This window comes from Aristolochia californica, unplaced genomic scaffold, assembly GCF_029961685.1.
Source record: "Aristolochia californica isolate CCGP_79_NKW_82.1479 unplaced genomic scaffold, dmAriCali1.0.hap1 SCAF_2, whole genome shotgun sequence".
Taxonomy (NCBI): domain Eukaryota; kingdom Viridiplantae; phylum Streptophyta; class Magnoliopsida; order Piperales; family Aristolochiaceae; genus Aristolochia; species Aristolochia californica.
Genome location: NW_027181881.1, coordinates 6,373,816 through 6,394,738, shown reverse-complemented (window position 1 = coordinate 6,394,738; position 20,923 = coordinate 6,373,816). Strand labels below are relative to the sequence as shown.

General features: G+C 36.4%; 2 protein-coding genes across 2 annotated transcripts; one reads left to right on the top strand and one right to left on the bottom strand.

Annotated features, from left to right (window-relative positions):
- The first annotated feature begins 9,819 nt into the window (after positions 1-9,819).
- LOC137955378 (general transcription and DNA repair factor IIH helicase subunit XPD) lies at positions 9,820-17,704 on the top strand. The gene is made up of 13 exons (XM_068802291.1): positions 9,820-10,372; positions 11,202-12,086; positions 12,274-12,440; positions 12,702-12,784; positions 12,869-13,272; positions 13,711-13,904; positions 14,086-14,266; positions 14,588-14,712; positions 15,195-15,284; positions 15,395-15,473; positions 15,579-15,655; positions 16,882-16,990; positions 17,081-17,704. The coding sequence occupies exons 2-13, from the start codon at positions 11,436-11,438 to the stop codon at positions 17,192-17,194; spliced, it is 2,274 nt and encodes a 757-aa protein (XP_068658392.1). The 5' UTR covers positions 9,820-10,372; positions 11,202-11,435; the 3' UTR covers positions 17,195-17,704.
- Positions 17,705-18,046: 342 nt separating this feature from the next.
- On the bottom strand, positions 18,047-20,617 carry LOC137955686 (uncharacterized GPI-anchored protein At3g06035-like). The gene is made up of 2 exons (XM_068802753.1): positions 20,465-20,617; positions 18,047-18,765 (listed from the first exon to the last, which is right to left on the bottom strand). The coding sequence occupies exons 1-2, from the start codon at positions 20,529-20,531 to the stop codon at positions 18,254-18,256; spliced, it is 579 nt and encodes a 192-aa protein (XP_068658854.1). The 5' UTR covers positions 20,532-20,617; the 3' UTR covers positions 18,047-18,253.
- Positions 20,618-20,923: the final 306 nt, after the last annotated feature.

The following is a 20,923-nucleotide window of genomic DNA, read 5'->3' as shown; positions in this document are numbered from 1 at the left end:
CCAACGCAAAAATAATTTTACCAATCGAAGTTTTCCACAAAGAGAATTCAATATTTGAAGCAGCAAAGGTAATATTGCAAGAGAGGTTCGAGCATCAATAGAAAGCTTTAACTTTCGAGGTGTTTTATCACATCAAGAATGAGATTTTATATAGAGGTATATGTCAAAAGAAAGATTTATAAATCTATTTTCTACCCTATTAAACCAATTCTCAATCTAAGTTTTCTAGATGGGGATACTAATTTCGAATGGGTCAATGGTCATTCTGGCCAAAGAAGAAAGAGTACTAAATTCGACCAAATTGCACATGTTGAAATCTATCAGATTCTCTCTCAAAAGAAGTATATTTCATGAAGAAATATTATACTTTAATAAGAGATTTTGAAGCCTAGTTTTAGAAGGATCAATTTTCATGCCAATTTGATTTATAAGGTAGGAGATACTCTCATTGATGTCTAAAAGGGTTATGCTATAGAACGAAGTAAATCAAGTGGTCATAACAAATTCAAGAGCAAAGATTTTTATGTAAAATTGGAGATTAAATTAAAACTCTTGAGTCAATTTTCTTTAACAATGTACCATTTGTGATTTTGAGCTATATTTTTTTGGAGACATTGATATCAGAAGTACTAAAGGTCAGTTTTGCTAAAAATATATTCTTTTGTTATTTTATCTCCATGTATTGACGTGAATTGAGTTTCCTTTTATTCTAGAATCCTAGTTTTTTTTCCAAATTTGTCTTCCAATTAGAGAGTTTTGATAAGATTTAATTACTCTATGACGTGTTCATTCAAAATATACAATATCCTGCTTTGATGTTGTTTTCAAATTTGATGTTTTTGTTACTTAGTTGTATATCTTACGCATAGTCAACTCCAAACATTATGGTCACCCTACAAAAGTTATACTTGGTCAAATTTATTAAGTTCTACCATTATAATATCCCCCCTTTTTTTTAAGTCATGTTATAGATTAGTTTGGAAGTATGAGTATTGCGTAGTTACCTCTTTTCGGGTAAATTTATTTTCTCTAGTATTCCTTCAGTTATCATCTTTTGTTTTCACCACTTCATAGCAATACCTAGACTCAGTACCTAAAAGGTATATGAGTGTGCCCAACATCTAGCTTGAGTCAAATCTTTTAGTCTTTACCCAAGAGGTGATTTGTATGTGAGCTACACTTAAAATGTCTCTTTGTTGTACCCTAAATTTGAGTCATTTTTTCGCCTTTAAAATTGAGCGGAGTGTGTTTCAGACTATGACTATTTTGACTGGTGTATGACGCTTTGTCATACGACTAGGAGTGATTTTCTTCTCCTATATTGTATTTTATCTAAGTTGGGTCTCTATGTATTTTTTATCCCTAGTTTGTGGGGAGAAGAAAAAGTAGTACACAAAAGAGGTATTTTGTACTACATGTTTTGGTAATTTTTATGTGATTAAAATATTCAAGAAAGAGGGAAAACAAAAAATAAAAAATTTTGCATTTATGAAAATTTGTAGCCAATGAAGATTGCAGACCAAAAATCATTTTCATTAGCAGTTGAAGTTATAAACTTCTGCTTGAGGGGGAGTGTGGAAGGGCAACTATAAAAGAGTATTATACATCTCTCATAGGAAAAAATTCTGACAAAACTGCAATTAATATGGTAGAGCCTTTCAGGAGTTTCATAGGAAGAGGTCTCACAAAATAATCTCAATTAAAGGTGTTTTAGTTATGTTAGTTTTCTATTTATGTTTAGTTGTTCAATTATTCTAGGACTTATCTTTTAGTGTTTAACTTTGGGTATAACTAGGTCAATAATAGTTTAGTTGTAATTGGATTTTACTTGTTTGTTCTATTATATATAGAGGTTCATTGTACTCAAATTACAACAAGTTAATGAATTATTTATTTATTTTTCCAGAAATTCAACACTTCCAAATCATTAAGCATGTGAAAAAAAAGTGTACAAAGCTTAATGGAACTATGAATAGTAAGAATGTAAAGAGAAATTGGATGATTTAGGTAAATTTGGAGTTTTCTATTTAAAAGGGTAAAATCAAAATTTGAAGCACAAAGTATTTGTCGAGAGGTTTGATAAGCCAATATAAGCTCACTGGATACTCCTCTACAAGTTTGAGAGCTTATTTATAAGTTTTCTAACCAAAGTAGCCATTTTTTACCATTTACAAAAAACTACAAAAAGGGTTTATCAATCACGCCTTTTCATTGATCAATTATGCCTTTGTAACGGCAATTTTTTTTTTATTTTCTATAGCACAATAATCGATCATGGCATCAGTCAACCATTCAACTCTTTGATAAATAGGTTGATCGATTATGCTTTATAAAATGGATTGGTTGTATTCTGTATGATCCATCGTGCTACACTAGATGATCAACTATGCGCCTTCAATGATCCATCATGCTTTATAAATCCTATAGAGTAGCATTCAATATGGTCGATCATTCTTCTAATTGGATGATTAATGATATCTATCACCAGTGTACAAAAATGAGTTTTACGGGGGTTAGTCCACAATGAAGTGGAATGAATTCCCCCCGTATTACTTAGTTCATAAAAAAATTGCGTTAGTGTAGAAAGAATTGAATTGAAGTGAGATTACACCATTTCATTCGCTCAAGCAAATATGGGAGAAAGTTGATTCCTACCTATTTTGCGAATTATCAACTTTCCTCGCACGATGCGCGTTGCTTCTGCCTCCCCCCCCCCCGAAACGAAAAACTTCTCCACATTCGTTGTTCTCCTCTCCCTCTCCCTCGGTCTTCGTCTCCCGACGATTTTTTGCCCCATCTTTTCCTCTCGTCTTCTCTCTCTTTGCTCCTTCTCGACCTCCGTCGCAAAGCACGGGAGGTCGACTCTCTATCGCAGAGCTATTCGGCCTCCCGACTTCTCTTCTCTCTCGGTCTCCCTTTCTTCCCCCCTGTTGGCCTTCCTCCCTCCTCTCAGCCTCCCTCTCCTCTCCCTCATGACTTCCGTCGCAGAGCACGGGAGGCCGACCCTCTGTTGCAGAGCCTCTCGGCCTCCCAACTTCTCTTCTCTCTCGGCCTCCCTCTTTTCTCCCTCTTGACGTACCGTCAGAGCGTCGCCTCCATCGCCGTTGCCTGCTGGCTCGCCGCTGAGGAAGACGACGCACACTAAGGAAGACGATGTTTAATTTTTCCTAAGTTAGGAAAAATTAAACCATCGTCATAATTGGTTTAATTATCCAATTAATTAAACCATTAGTTTTTCATTTTTTTTAATATATTATTAATTAATAATATGTAAAATATATGTTATGTTATTGACAAATTAATATATTTATTTATTTATTATGTATTTATTTATTTTGTATTAAAATAGTGAGTTTTAATGTTAAACTATATCTTATGTTATTACAAATAATTTATTTATTTATTATATTCACTTATGTTAATTTGAAAAATTTTTAGTTATTTTAAATAATTTATTCTAGTCTCATGTAATTATTGTTTTAATTTATAATAAATTATAATTATTAAGTAATATAATATAGTTTTTCGTTAATTAGGATATTAATATATTCTAATACCACACGTTAAATCACTTATAAGTGTAGTAACCATATTTATTTTGGTGAATTATATGTTTAGGTATATGTTCTATTTAAGTATATTATAAAAGGTTACTCATTCTCTTCTTTATATGATACTTTTCATTTGGGGGCACTAACACTAAAATCTGTTTTCCCCCCATTTGAACTCGTCTACACTAACAGCCAAACATGAATTGAAGTTGAATCAATTCAATTCTTCACTTCAATTCAAGTTCATTGTGGACTAACCCCCCCTTATGCATGAAATTGGCATGGTTAAGGGTCTTGAAGTTTTCAAATATTTATATGCAACTAAAAACATATTTTTTGAAAACATTTCATGCCTTATTGCTTTTTCTTTATTTCAAAGATTGATATAATACAAAAGCATGAGGTTGGAGTTTTAATCGAAGTTCATATTTGGTAAAAACTTACATTATAATTCCAAAACCTTTCTATAACATGTATATGATGATTTTAAGTATGTATTTAAAAATATGAATGCCTAATAGTCTCTAACATACTTGTACTTAAGAATTAGAATTTGGAGAGTTATCTACTTTCATAGCTAGAGTTCTTGAGATTTTTTTAATGATGCCTGGACTCCACTCTTCAAATCTTTGTTCATCTCTTGTCTAAGTTTTTTTTTTTTTTTTACAATAATAATCTTCAATGAGTTTTTGGTTCAAGTCTTAACTTGGCAACTTGATTGATCATTCTTTTGTCTTGAATTGTTGCCATTAGGGGTGGCATCGAGCCGAGCCGATCCCGAACCTATGTTCGAGCCGAGTTTGATTTAAATATTTCGAGCCGAGCTTCGAGCCGAGCCTCGTCTCGAGCCTAAAATTGTTATCGAGCTCGAGCCCAAAAATCTTAACCGAGCTCGAGCAGAGCTTCGAGCCGAACTTGAGCCTCAACATACATTTAAAAATTTTCAAAAAATATATATCAAATTAATTATATATAAAATTATACATACATTTTACATAAAATTGGACATGACCTCTACAAAAAATTAAGCATAACCTATATATATAATACATGTAAAAGATTGAGGCATAACCTCTTCTTAAAATTGAATATAATCTATGTATATAATACCTGTATAAAATTCGGCCCTCTACTTAAAATTGGACATAATCAATATACATAATACCTGCATAAATACTCCATAAACACTCCATAAATACTCCATAAACACTCCATAAATACTCCATAAACACTCCATTAATACTCCATAAACACTCCATAAACACTCCATAAATACTCCATAAACACTCCATAAAATTATCTATACATTCCATAAACACTTCATAAAATAGTCCAAACACTTCATACACTACATAATATTATAAATAAACTTCATACAATAATCAAACACAACAAAATTAAATGAAATATCACTATCAATTTACAATCACCCAAATAAAAACTATAAATCCATTATAAAATTACAAACTATAATTGTTTCTCTTAATGCTAGAAAATAATATACATCCCTGCATGAGCAAAATCTCCACCTACGACAAAAACAAAAAAATAAAATTAGTTATTGTCAGATAAAAAAATACTCTTCCATTACTAGTTACTTAATGTCGTTAAAAATATTAAAATTACCATGATGAGAGAAACATGAAAAATCATGTAGCTAGTAGCATTATCTCTACACTCTTTTTCTCAGGTTGTAATCATAAAACAAAATTTTAATAAATAAAACTAAAAAATATACTAAAAATATCATAATAAAGAATTGATAAAAGAAATTCACCTTTTGATTTTTCTTTACACCGTGAAGAACCCGAATCCAATCACTGCCACAAATCAAAGCTTGAACTGTACTTGGTGCCAAGGAAGAACGATATGAGTCTATTACTCTACCACCAGCACTAAATGTAGACTCTGAAGCTACTGTGGATATGGGAATTACAAGGATGTCTACTGCCATCTTAGATAATACTCGAAATTTCATATGATTCACTTTCCACCATTCTAAAACATCAAAATCATATTGTGAAGTTTTCTCACAACTATATACACCTTCTTCAAGATAAATTTCCAATTCTGACCTTGGTAAATTAACTGCATCCTTTTGTTTCATATAACTCATCAACTTTGACCAACCTGAACTTGATGAAGGCCTACGACTTGTGGAAACACCCATAGAGCTACTAGTACTTGAAACAATCTCTTCATTTCTAATATCCACATTATATAAGGATACATATTCATCGTAGATCTCATATAAGGTGCGTCGAACTAAATTTATATTCATTGTAGCTTCCTCCATAGAATATATCACTGGAAAACACATTTTGATCAACTTTAATTTGACCCTTGGATCCAAAACTGAAGCAACAACCATCAATAAATTGCATTCACCCCAATACTTCTCAAATTTCTCTTTCATTCTACTAACCATTGTCCTAATGAAAACATTTTTATTTGTAGAATGAAAATCCAGAACTTCTTTTACCCTATATACCTCACTAAGGTACAAATTAGAAGTAGGGTAGTCACTCTCAGAAATTATATTAGTAACTGCATTAAAAACTTCTAAAATCTCACACACCATGTCAACTTTTTCCCATTCATCAAAACTTGGCAAACAATCATATGTTGGTTCTCTAACTTTTAATCTAGAGAATGCATCTTTGAATTTTAATGCAGAAGACAACATGTCATAAGTAGAGTTCCAACGAGTTGGACAATCAATAACCAACCTCTTTTCACCAAGTTCTAATTGTTGTACAATTTCAGAAAAAGTGCGAAGTCTAACCTCAGACAGATTTATGAATTTGACACTTTCACGCACATTATCAATGATATCTTTAATCTGAACAAGACCATCTTGGACTAATAAGTTCAAAATATGAGCACAACAACGCACATGAAACAACTTTCCACCACACACCAAATTTTTTTTCCTTGAAAAATCTTGTTTCAAAACTCTGATACAAACATCATTATATGCAGCATTATCAACTGAAATACTAAAAACTTTATTTTCAATCTCCCACTCTTTCAAACACTTGTAAATAGCATCTGTTATATCAACGCCACGACGAGGAGGAGGAACATGCACAAAACTCAAGACTCGTTTTTGTAGCTTCCAATTACTGTCAATAAAATGCCCAGTAATAACCATGTATTCAATTTTTTTATTTTGAGACTTCCAAAGATTCGTGGTAAGACTAATCTTGTTAATCTCTTTTAACAAAATTTTCAATTTCTTTTTTCTTGGCCTCATACACCTCCATACACTACTTAATAGTCTTCCGGGATATTTTCTCATAATTCATATTTGCCATCTTCATTACAAAATTAAATCCCTCCTCTTCTACTATCATGAATGGATGCTCATGCATAAGAATCCAATGAGCAATGAGTACTCTCATTTTAGCTTGATCATAATTTCCTCCAAAATCCATAAAAGGAAGTCCAGATGGACTCTGATCAACATTAGACCCCGCTCCCACTGGTTGAAAGTTTAAGGTTTTTTGTTTTCTCATTGCCACTTTTCTACTAGTGCAACGTTTCAAATGTCGACTCATATGTGTGGTCACTCCACTATTAAAAACACTCAAATTGATTTTACAATGAACACACCGAGCCTTTTTTGTACCATTAAGTGATACTTCTTTGAATTCCAACCACACATGAGACTTTTTTTGTCTTTTGGAGGTATGAGTAGAATCACCTTCATCCTCATTTATGGTAATTTCATCTGGGCCCACTTCTATGACAGAGGGTAGTGACTCTGGTGGAGTTGAGTCACTATTTATAGTTACACTAGAACTAGTGTTAATTATTGATGTCAATTGAGGAGGTGTTGACATTCTTACTTCTACAAAAAAACAAAATTACAAATTAAAAACATAAAGAAAAGAAAGTTATCCGAACAACAAAGATCCTACACATAATTTAAGATACTTGTTTATTCTTAGAGGAAGGTACGTGACATTGTGACAATCGGGAACGACCCTTGTCTTTCAATGCAGCGAGGTCTCTTTGAGCCAGTAGCCCTGCACCCAATAGTTTCCAGTCCAATATACCGATCCTTTTTTATATATAAATTTAAAAACTTCTAAGATAAGGAAATAAGCACACCAACATTCTCTTCTAATATTCTGATGAAATTCAACCTCAATACCAAGAAATTAATGATAAAAATGAAAAAAAATGAAATTCAACCTCAATACCAAGAAATTAATGATAAAAATGAAAAAAAATGAAATTCAACCTCAATACCCCACTATACCAAGAACAGCAGTAGATATAAGTTCAATGAGAATTAAGAAAGAAGGACAAAAACTAACTTTTTTATTCTTTTTTATAATAAAGAGAAGTTGGATGCAATTAAGAAAGCTCCTGATTCCATTAACTATAATAGAGTATTATTGAACAGAATATGTTATTAACACTCAAAATCATGAAATAAAATTCCATTGCTAAAATATATCAAGTAACAATTTGAATACCATTGCTGTTTATTGCTGAAATATATGATAAACGTACAAAATTTTATAAGAGGCCAGACACCTAAAAATAAGAAGGCAAAAAAAAAAAAACAAGATCCCACAACATAAAAATATTTGAAATTCTAGAATATTAACTTCATTTATGAAGAACAATGGAATTTGAGCAAAAAAATCATTGACAACCAACCAACTATTTTCCAAACATTATAGCAATTGAGCTTAGTAAGTCATTCTGAGATATACAAAAACATAACAAATGACAAGGTGGGGGATTTTTCTCCCCCACCCTTCCTTTCCTTCTTGAATGTTAGCTCAGTATGAAGTGTCCTGGCTCTCAGCCAGCTAGAATGCAATTTGTGGCACACTCAAGCAAAAAAATAAATTAAGAGAATAAAATAGGTCAACCTTATACAATCTGTATAAAATGATCTTCTTACATTCTACCCTTAAATCAAGAACTCACCATTTCAAAAAATCAAACAGTATCAACACTTAAAATCATGAAATAAAATTCATACCAGTTTTCTTACAATGATTTCTTCCCGAGTGTATTTGAACTGTCAGCTGGAAATATCGAAAAAAAAAAAACAGAGCTGAGTTTGCTTACAGAAACAGAGTGTGCCGTTCGGATATCCAAAAAAACTTTCCAATAATGAAGGAGCACTGCTGAGAAACGAAGCTGAGAAACGAAAAGAGAGTTAGAGATTTTTTAGGTTAGCTCGGCGACGAAAAAAAAAACAGAAAGATTAAATAAAAATCTTACCTCCTTCCATCGGACCGTCGATTTCGTCTCGTCAGCGAGGAAAAGCTTGGATGAAGAAATCGAAGAGGAAGACGGGAAAGAAATCTTTGAGGAAGGAAGACAGAAATCGTAGAGGAATAAATCGAGGAATCGAAGAGGGAGAGGGAGAACGAGGGATTTGAAGACCAAATCCCCCATTTCCCCTGAATACCTGCCGACGTACAGCAATTTCCGCAAGAAATCACACTGAAACGGCATGGAAATGGCAGACGGAGGTATGGGTTTCGCAGAGAAATTTTCCGAATCGAAGAGGTCTCCCGATCCCCGATCCACGATCCTGAATCGCTCGTTATATTAACGAGTCGGCTCGCGAGCCGACGAGCTGAACCGGGCTCTGCTCGAGCTCGACTCGTTAATGTAAACGAGCCCATCCCTGAGTTCGAGCTCGGCTCAAGCTCGAAATATAACGTTTCGAACCGAGCCGAAACTGAGACAAACTAGAGCAGCTCGCGAGCCGGCTCGGTTCAAAGCCACCCTTAGTTGCCATAGACCTCAAAATATATATACAGATAAATAGTCATGCAATAGTTCTCATAAACGTTAGGAATAAGGTTTTGTGGACTAGAAACTACCCAAAAATTGAGGTAGTTTCCAAGCATGATAAAGCTAAAGCCATCATAGTAAACACCAAAAAATATAAAGCTTCAACAAAAGGATTAAAACTATGTTTACAACTTTGTCCATTAGTATATTGAAAGACCCAAAAGGATGTCCATTAGAACTACGAAAATAGAAACTAGAAACCTAGAAGTTATCTTGGCTCATTCACTAATTCATACATGGAAGAGATCAACTAGGTTCAATCAAAACTATGGCTCTTTCTGGGCCTTATCTAAAATCATTTTCCCATAAAAACAACTAATCTAGCATCTGATTCAGTTATTCTACAAAAATGGATGGAATAGAGATGAGATGATGATTTGTGGAAAGAGTTGAGAAAGAATGTCTTTGGAATTAGAAATGTAAAGAGACTTTTAGACAGAGAAGAAGAGGGTCATCACAAAAATTGTGCAGGTACAAAAAAGGGATTTAAGAGAGGAAGATAGGAGGAAAGAGAAGAAAAGAAGAGGGAGAAGCATACCTTTTGTTTCTCAGTGCTGAATAGAAACAGTGCTGAATTGTTCGAAGGATAGAAGAATCACTCTCTTTTTATGTCTTGGGTTAGAGGGGATAGTTGGGTTACAGAAATTAGAGACAAGAAGGAATAATATGCTAACCCAGTGACCGCTGCTGTTGACGAGACCGATAATGGTATTCATGCTTCAGTTCACACTCCCACGTCGCTAGAAGTCGCTCTGAGTTTTTTCTCCTCTGTTTCTCCTCCTATCTCCGTTCTGAAAATTGAACATAGCATGTCTAGGCAATCACCTCCATCTCGTCGAACCAGGTCAAAACCTCTCTTCCTCCCTTCTTTCTCCATTGTTTCTCCGCTCGGAAAATCGAACAAAAACCCTAGCACATCTACACAAATATACCCAATCTTGCCAAACCAGATCAAAACCTCCAAGAATCAGCTACGTTCTCGCCGAAAGGTTGGTTGCTTTATATATATTTTTTTCCCCTCATTTCGAGCTTGTTATTACTTCTATTGAACCTTTTTTGTTTTATTGTTCGATTAACCCATCATTTTGACATCTACTTGTTGCATTCTTGATTCTTGCGTTTCCTTATCCCTTGTTTTGGTGAAATTGGAGGCATTTGGTTTATCAGAGAACAAAGGAGAGGGCAAAGCGTCCGAAGTATGCTGTTACTGGCAAGAGAATCAGGGTGCATGATTATTCATCTGAATCAATGTGACTTGAATGTTCAATGATTTGTATAAAGTTGCTTTCATTTGTTCAACAAACAAACTCGCTCTTAATGTGTTCAGCATTCCGTTCGCTAGTCAATGTGTTTGCTAGTTAATGTATCTGGATTTGAATTGGCATTTTGTTCAGCAATGTCTTTCTTGTAATGTGTTGTTGATGGTCCATTTAGATTTAGGGTGTGAAGATTTCTGTTTTTAGTTCTACTTTCAGCACCTATTCATTTTTAAATATATATATTTGCTAACTTGTCAGGTCTTAAGTCAGATGTGCTTCATTTATTGTAACCATCTGTGTTGCTTGATTGATTATGGAGAAATTATGTAGCTGCTAAGCACCAATCATGCGAATGGAATGTTATTGATGTGAAATTGTTGATCTTGTTACTAATTTGTATTGCTTGTGGTTATCCTTGAGCTCTAGAATGCATCTGATTTTGTATGTAAAACTCGTGCTTTCAAAATTCATGGAAGAAAGGTAAATACTCACTAGATTGTAATTCAAATATTTTTTCATTATATTGCTAGTTATAGTGAGTTGATCATTTATTTTTCAGGTTTAGTTATTGGGATTTCTGCAAACAGACCATATATTGAATTTCAGTATCAGGACGAGAGCCTGTGAGTTTACAGCTCTAGTAGTGGCGTATACAAGGATGCTACCATTGTGAGATCAACATAAAACTGTCAAAATGCAGCAGATGTATCAGAGACAATAATAGCAGTGAATAAACCTGAAACTGCCGATTTTCAGAGAAGCAGGACTTGAAAAAAGAATTACAGCTGGAGAAATGAAGTTTCAGCTTGAGGATATCACTGTATACTTCCCCTACTCACACATCTACCCAGAGCAGTATGCTTATATGCTAGACCTAAAAAGGGCCTTGGATGCCAAGGGCCACTGCCTCCTGGAGATGCCAACCGGCACCGGGAAGACCATTGCCCTTCTGTCCCTCATTATCAGTTATGCCCTCTCACACCCCTCCAGCCCCCCCAAACTCATCTACTGCACACGGACAGTTCATGAGATGGAGAAAACCCTAGCCGAGCTCAAGCTTCTTTACTCCCATATCCAGACCCACCTCTCCGGGGCAGTGCCGCAGTTCCTTGCGCTTGGCCTTTCCTCTCGCAAGAACCTTTGCATCAACCCCAGAGTCCAATCGGCTGAATCGCGTGATTCTGTTGATGCCTCGTGTAGAAAACTTACTGCGTCCTGGGTCCGAGCACTTGCTGCAGAAAACCCTAACATTCCGACCTGTGATTTTTTTGAGAAGTACGACAAGGCAGGGCCGGCCGCCATGTTACCCCCGGGAGTGTACACGTTGCAGGATCTTCGCACTTTTGGCAAGGACAAGGGTTGGTGTCCCTACTACTTGGCGAGGCATATGATACAGTATGCCAATGTCGTGGTCTATAGTTATCAGTATTTGCTTGATCCCAAGGTTGAGATATTCTTTTAATCACTTGATTCTGTTGCTTAGCAAGATAGCCAATACTAACTTCAATCTCATCAGCCTTAACATGCATTACTTTCTCTTTCTTCTCCGTTGGGACTTGACATTTCCATTTTGTTTAATCGTATTCGATGGTATATTTCTAACTACATGTAGATCTATTTTTCTTCTCTAGGTGGCAGGAATAATTTCAAAAGAAATGCAGAGAGAATCTGTTGTTGTATTTGATGAAGCACATAATATTGATAATGTATGCATCGAGGCCCTCAGCGTAAGTGTTAGACAACAGACACTAGATGGGGCCACCAGGAATCTTAACAAGATGGCGCAGGAGATTGAAAGGCATGGCCTGTTCTAAATGACTCTTTTCTTCAATTTTGTTGCATGAGTGTGAGGTTCTTTAAGTGGAAGTTGTTGTAGATGTTTAGAGGAGAATCAAATTGCACCAAAAATATCATAAATTATCTCTTGTATCATAGGTTAGAGGTGAGGTCAGTTATGGATAAGTAAAAAGAGCCATGATAATTATTGAGGTTCTTGACATATTATTTTAATGGTGCTTTGCTGTTGATTAATTCCTAAAATGTTTGATCTGTTAGAAAGGTTCAAAGCCACAGATGCTGGCAGGTTACGTGCAGAATACAACCGCCTTGTGGAGGGTTTGGCCCAAAGAGGAAACTTACCAAGTAGGTGCTAACTTCTAGTCTCTATTGGATTGTGTCCAAATTTCATTACTTTCAATAAGTCCTTGTCCTATTCTCCTTCTGCAGTAACGAATACCTGGCTTGCCAATCCTGCCTTGCCTGATGATATTCTAAAAGAAGCCGTGCCTGGAAATATTCGGCGAGCGGAACATTTTTTGTCTGTGTTACGGAGATTAGTTCAATACCTAAAGGGGCGTCTCCAAACTGAAAATGTTGAGACTGAGGGTCCAGTTGGTTTTGTTGCTTCAGTCAATTCTCAAGTTGGCATTGACCAAAAGATGCTCAAATTTTGTTATGATCGCTTGCACTCTCTCATGTTGACCCTTGAAATAACTGACACAGATGAATTTTTATACATCCAAACTGTTTGTGACTTTGCAACATTGGTTGGAACATACACTCGTGGTTTCTCTATCATTATAGAACCCTTTGATGAGAGAATGCCACATATACCGGACCCTGTTTTACAGGTAATCTCATAGCTTCTCTTCCCTTGTCAAAGTCCTCCTGAAAGGGCCTTCTTGGGGGCAGTGAATGGCTACACTTTCTGAGATGTAGGCCATTCATGTGCAACCAAAATCTACCAAGCATGAATACTGCCATGAATGACCTGTTACTCAACAAGGTAACAATTGGAAATTGACTCATGGAAATCAAGTGATAGAATTAGTTGATTTCTTCATAGCTGTTGGGTAGTGCATTTTATGTCATATAGGGTTAATGATTAAGTGGCCATGAATTTCCAATCTTGTTGTTGATTTGCCGAGTGATGGCTTATTCATGGTGAGCACCCCCAGTTTTTTGTTCTATGATCAGTCAATCATGCTTCTCATTTGAGTTAGAGGTCCTTGTTTATCTATTTCTGTATCTCATTTCAAAGTCTGCCTACATGTTCTTTGGTGACCCAGCTTAGCTGCCATGATGCTTCTCTTGCCATTCAACCTGTCTTCCAGCGGTTCCAATCAGTTGTTATCACGTCTGGGACTTTAAGCCCTATTGATCTATACCCACGTCTTCTTAACTTCAATCCAGTCATTAGCCGGAGTTTCACAATGTCTTTGACAAGGGATTGCATATGTCCTATGGTTCTCACTCGTGGCAGGTTTGAGCCCTTATACTATTTTGTTGTTTGTACTTTTCTATTATTTGACATTTAGGATATTATGTCAAATTATACTGTACAGCCGTAGTTTTAGAATATTTTTTAGAATGGTATGAAATTTTATAAGAAGCAAAAGGTTACAGTGATCCATTGCCGATTTCTGGTATTGGTGCTATTTCAGTGATCAACTTCCTGTTAGTACAAAGTTTGATATGCGTAGTGATCCGGGTGTTGTGAGGAATTATGGAAGACTTCTATTAGAAATGGTGGCTGCTGTTCCAGATGGCCTTGTCTGTTTCTTTGTCAGTTATTCTTACATGGATGGCATTGTCAATAGCTGGAACGAAATGGGTATTTTACAGGTAAAACTATTACCAGATATACATTCAGAGAAAATATTATTGCATTAGGGAAGACTTCTCTTCTTTCTGCTTCTTCTTACATGTCTCTTTCTCGGAGCACTGTTTGGTTTAAATCTTGCAATTCAACTAAAGGGCTTTTGGTTTATCAGAGTTGCTTGTGATTGTTCCTTCACATAAACTTTTGTACATTTTTTTTTATGGATACTTCCACGTATTTTCTGGTTGTTGATGCCTTGTTTTCTTGCATAATCATATGAATGCCTGATTTATTTTGTCAGGATGTCGGTCTGGATGTTGAGAAGTCTGACCCTTTTGTTGCAGGAAGTAATGCAGCATAAACTAGTATTTATTGAAACCCAAGATGTGGTAGAAACTACTTTGGCTCTGGATAACTATCGTAGGGCTTGCGATTGTGGGAGAGGTGCTGTGTTTTTCTCTGTTGCCAGGTTGTTCCTTTTCTTTAGTTTATCTTTCTTGATTTTTTATCATATGAGGATTCTCTTAAACAATAAAATCAGATCCCAGCCTAATGATTCAGACTTGTGAAGGAATTACCTAGTGTCCAAATATTTTCATAATAATCTAGATAGTGTACAAAGGACTGCTTCTGTTTTATATCTTAATTAGGTGACCATGGGGCATGAATCCAACCCAAAGGATTCAAGCTTTGGGAGAGAGTGATGTAATGTCAAAATAATTTCATAATAATCTGGAAAATGTCTGCTTTTGCCCCATGTCTTAATTAGGTGATCTTGGGGCTTGAATCGAACCACATTAAACCAATGCTTTTCCATTTTAGTGGGTAGGAGACTGCCTGATGTGGATAAATCCTCATTAGCTATGCTGAGAAGCATATATGATCAGTTTTTGTCAAAAAAAAAATGTATTTATGTACTATATGGCTTGCATCATCATTGGGTTTATGCAGGGGGAAGGTTGCTGAAGGTATAGATTTTGATCGGCATTATGGTAGACTTGTTATCATGTTTGGGGTACCGTTTCAGTATACTCTGAGCAGGTGCAGATCGCTTACTTTCACTCTTAATATGCTGAGATTCCATTCTTGTCCGCCAACTTTTCTAGATATTGTTTTGATTTTCATAAATTGTTTTTTTTTTCCTGCTGCAGAATATTGCTTGCAAGATTAGAGTATTTAAGAGAGACATTTCAAATAAAAGAAGGAGACTTTTTGACCTTTGATGCTCTGGTATGCCATTTTGAAGAAGTCTTCTTGGATGAAAAATACTTCACTTAATCCATTTAATACTGGTTGCAAATTATAAGAGTCATTCATTGGCTGATTCATATGCAGAGGCAAGCTGCTCAGTGTGTTGGCCGTGTCATTCGTTCAAAAGCTGATTATGGAATGATGATTTTTGCTGACAAAAGGTCTGATATCTTTTTTTATACTTAATGCATATATTTGTATAATATTCAGCACTGGTGTGTGCACCACTGGTGTCAAATTTGTAGATCTAACATGTGAGAGGAAGAAGCTAACCTCTACACTTGATGAATTACTTAGCAAGATATTCCCAGCACCTGACCTCAAGAAATCATTTCTCTGCTCAAAATGTGTTCATATGACTGGCTTGAGTTGCCACATTTACGGTGTACAGATCTGATCTCCTGTATAGTAACTGAAAGTAACGGAGAAAATTCTGACAACGCAGAAACGTGTAGATATAATATAGTGTATAATAATGGTGGATTACCGTCCTGGTCAATGGCGACTGTATTTTACTCCTGAACACTTTTTTTTCCTTTTAATAACAATGAGAATGGATTTCATTAAGAGAGCTCCTGAGGGAGAGAAAATACAAATACAAGGCAAACAAGAGGAAACAGAGTCAGAAACAAAAGCAGCACCCCAGAAAGAAGTGTCAGGCCCAAATCAAAGAGGAAGAGAGGTTCCTACAGGTGGAGATCCTGGACACATTTGACTTCTTTGTTTTGTTTTTATTGTCTCATTGGGCCCGTGGACTTTATGAAAATAGCAAGCAGAGATGAAAAAACATGGAGTGGAGAGAATGAGAGGCTGTTATAGTTTATCAGAATACAGAAAGCACAGCATTGTGGAATGGGCATCCGGAAAGTACCTTAATTTGTCTCTGGTACTTGGTATCCCTTTCACTAATAAATGTGTATCCTAGGAATCACAAAGTTTATATTTAACTTTGGTTCCAGCTCTTATTATATTCTCACATTTTGTTTGCCTTTTCCTCCAAGTAATCTGCATACTTTCTCTCATAAAAAAGTTTTTGTTCGAGTTCTGCACTACTTACCCATGCATGATTGTAGTTATCTTTTGTTACAGTTGCATATAATTTAACCTCCATACATGTTAATGTCCTGTAATTGTAAATTTACTAACTATTATCTTGTGCCTTTATTTTTTTTAAATATGAGGAATTTATTGAGAAAGGGAGGAAATACTGTCATCTAACGCCTTAAAATCAATTTGTACTTAAGTTGAAAATGAATTACTTGAGCAGCTTTGTGTTGGTGTTTTGTATATTCTGTGAGCTGCCATGTTGGCATTGTTTCCTCTCTTTTCTCATTAAATTTTTTCTTATTTTATTTAAAAAGATGAATCACTTGATCTCTGTTTGCAGATATAGCCGCCATGACAAACGTTCTAAGTTACCGGGGTGGATATTGTCACATCTGCGTGATGCACACCTGAATCTGAGCACCGATATGGCTTTACATATTGCACGTGATGTACGTAAAATAACTATGAATATTAGTCTCACAAAATTTTGCTTTAAGTACTCGTATTGGGTACTAAAATGGTTTTGCGCATGTTGACAGTTCCTGCGAAAGATGGCACAGCCATATGATAAAGCTGGCAATGGCGGCAAGAAGACCCTTTTGTCAGAAGATGACTTGAAGAAAATGGGAGAAGGGGTTGCAGACATGTTTTAAAGATAATATGCTCGTCTGAGGGGAGGATTGGAAAAAAGAGTTAATTCTACCACATGGCCTAGAGGTTGCTTTGGTCAAGTAATGTTGCCTCCAGTTGCAAAGAATGGCACAATTCCTTTGTGGGTAAAATTTGTGGCATCTAAGCGGCAACTGTTCAGATGGCTCAGCTTGCAGTGTGGAAAACGATCCAAAGTGCTAGTCACATTATGATTCCGAAGACTAGGACACATTATGAGGCTGCTTTGTGCTCTCTTGGGCAGCACCTAGTTTGGGTTTTTCTCCAACCTTCCTTTCCATCTCTTATTTCCTATCTCTTCTATGAACTTTTTAACGTCTAACTCACATATTCTATGAACTTTTTTGGGTATCAGAGAAGGATGTTAACCTTATTGAGTCTACTACTTTTATCCCATTTGTGTTGTCATCGTCTCAAGGCCACCAATAGATCAAAGCACCGATTTGAAGCTAATTTGGTTTTTTACCTTGCTATCCGTTGAATCTGTAAAGCATTTTAACATTTCAATCTTCGAGCACATCATTCAGTTAAGTGAGTATGAGTAATCGTTTCTAATATTTTTTGTGGGGATCTTTTAGACCAACAAGACCCACCTGAGGGAATGCCAGGAACAGTTAAAAAGACTACTTCGGTTTCCATTGCAGCTACTTTCAGCTGATGGGTTAATTCCTCACAATTAATCCAATAAAGAGACATATCAGACGATGAACTTTATGGCCAAGCAAGTCTGACACAACAACTCTTGCTGATTATTCTCAATGGGGGGAAAAGAGAACCACAACCAATCTCCTTCCATCAAACACTCCTTTCCATGCCATTTGTTTTTAATTTCAAACTGAAGATTAAGGCAATTACCAAGATCGCAGCATTGCCATGGATTTTCATTGCTACAACATTCTTCCGTATTACAAATCAAACGCATCGTCGCGAACAGGATGGGACAAGCTGTTCGCGACGAGACAAGCTAGCCGGTAAAATCCCCGCAAAAACAGATACACAGGAAAATGTGCATAGTCTGGACGACTACTATCTACACTCAGCATCTACACCCAATTCACCGTGATGATAACCGAAGCAACCACCAAAGATAACAATCCCCACCGCCAACCCGCTGCTCGAGAGTCAGATGTCTCAGCCTTAACAAAGCTCCCTGAGGGCGTGTTTGTGCTTAACACAACTACGATCCAATCGTCTTCTGTAGCAACCCCTGCCCCTGTAAACTGGCTGTCATTCAAGAATTTGTTGTACTGGCTCTGAGTATAATTAGCGAGAACGCGATCCGATGCCAGACCAGGCACACAAACTGGCATTATAGCACCATCTCGAGTGTTTGTTATGTTGAGATGGCAGCGCACCAGATACTGGGGATAGTTGGGGAACTGGTCCTCTGTCCCAGGTACAGTATTGGCTCCAGTTGTGTTTGTGCAAGGTTGGTGTTTGAGCTCCTCAGCAATTTGATCTGCTAGACAATCAGCATTGTCATTCCCCGTAAGAGCAGATAGGTTTAAGGCTGCCCTGTAGCTGTTGATGCCAGTAAGAAGTCTTTCTTCCTCGTCTGTAAAAGAATACAATAGGCATTACCAGAATGTCAAAATAAAGAACATCTTGTACTTAAAAATAAAAGTTCCTGATGAGGTACTCAAACATGTGATGTAAGAGATTTGTTAAGATGCATATTCTCAAAGCAATAAACAGATACACTAAGCATGTAATCAGATGTGTATCAAATACTATGGTTAAGTTTGATTCTAAGGGGACCATCAAACATTACTGATGAGTTTGGGACCAGGTGGACAGGAGCTTGAGCCGAAACCTATCTCTAACACCATGATAATTTTGAACCCTGTTCCATCCTTAAAATGACTAGCCACTTTAGAGGTGTATTGCTCAAGCTTATATGCCATTTGGCTTCCCAAACATTTTCCAATGCGGGATAGATACCAACTCTTATAGTTACTTAGTCAGAAAAACAAAGAAATAAGTAATAAGCATCTAGAGAAGAAGAAAGACAGATTGCTGCAACCATTTCTTTCTTTATTAACAATATAAACACAATAGCACAAGATAAAAGACCTTAACTTCACAAACATTATAAGTATTGACTCTCTCAAAATGAGAAGTGGCACTGAAGAGGACCAAGAGCTCTTTCCAATTGAGTAATTTAGGTTATGAGAGAGCCAACAACCCCTCTTCCCCTTTTTATGCTTAAGGGAGGCCAAATTAATATGTAGAGTCCTTCATGAAGAGTACATAGAGACTTCTAAATGATGTCCACTCACTTTATATTGAACTTTCCAAAGAAAATCAATAGCCAGCTTCCTTTTCATTAAACTTGGCTTGATCATTTTCACATACCAACTCCATGTGGGATTCTAATTCATTTGAATCTTCCAAAACCCCACAAGACACTCAGTGTTCAGTTGGATTAGGATGATTAGTCATCATCTTATTTGCTCATTACTCAACATTCTCGGTCAAAATATTGTATTCTGTGGATAAAAGTGAGGACAAAGTAGAAAATCTTCTATATTTGTTTCTTCCAGTAAGATGAGAAACAGAAAACATCTTGGCAGCCGTATTAATGGCAACCGTCAAGAGCATCTATAGAGTAGCAATACCTTTCATATTCCAGAATTTGAGGATAAGCTGAAAAATTATCCCCGACTCATTTTTCTGAATAAACTGACTCGCAGTGTTGCTTATGAGAATCTAGTTGACAAAACAGGATGGACTACAACCAACATAACTAGCAGCAGTATATCCCAATTGAGCCAGGATCGCTAGAGCTGCAAGACTCAAAAGAGTAATTGACAAGCGCAAAGAAGCAAAATCACAGATTTATGTTAAAATTGGGGACTCTCTGGCTGTAATGTCACCGGATCCAACTCTCATCAGATCCAACTGCCTCCAAATTCCAAGAATCAACATGAGAACAAAGACCGACACCCTGATCAACCACAGTCTAAAACTAAAAAGCCCACAAATATCACCTGCTCCGACAAGAAGGGGTTATCTTTACATATTTGCATTTTTTTTTTAAAAGGATTTCGGCCGCTTCTATTTCGAAAACCAACCTGTGGAACAAATCAGATCCCATGGAATCAGGATCAAACTGCAGGTTCACTCGGCAAAGCCCATTAAAATACCCTTACGACCTAATACCACGATTGGAAAAAAAAAAAAAAGAAGAAGGAGAGAGTCTAAATGTAAGTCTCTAAAATCAATCTCATCTATTAAACAATAAAAAGTCTTACCATCGGATCTCACAGAATGAGAAACCAATAGAAGTGCACCAACCAGCAGAAGGAACCGAGACGCCATCGACCAAGAACACTGAAGAGAAAGGAGCGACCGACCGAGAAGAGAAAGCAGCGAAGAGACGAGAAATGTAACACGTAGGCTGAAGCATCGCCTTCTTAACGGTTTTAAAATTTGATTTTTCGGTTGCTTTTTCTCTTTTTTCCTTATTTGTTTAGGCCAGGTGTCCTTTTCTCCGCTCCACAAGGCACCTGTCTTGGGCACTTCTTCTTCACGTGTCAGTTGGTCATGTTAGAGGAGTTTTCCAATTAAATTATTTAATAATCCGAAAAGCCGTAAAAGAGGCGAATCGGTACGGCCGCCGGTCGCTGCTCGCCGGTCGACATCAAGGTTTACCAACTCATCATCGATGGATTCTGAGAAGCGAGTCAAGTCAACTCATTCGCTCGGTAGGT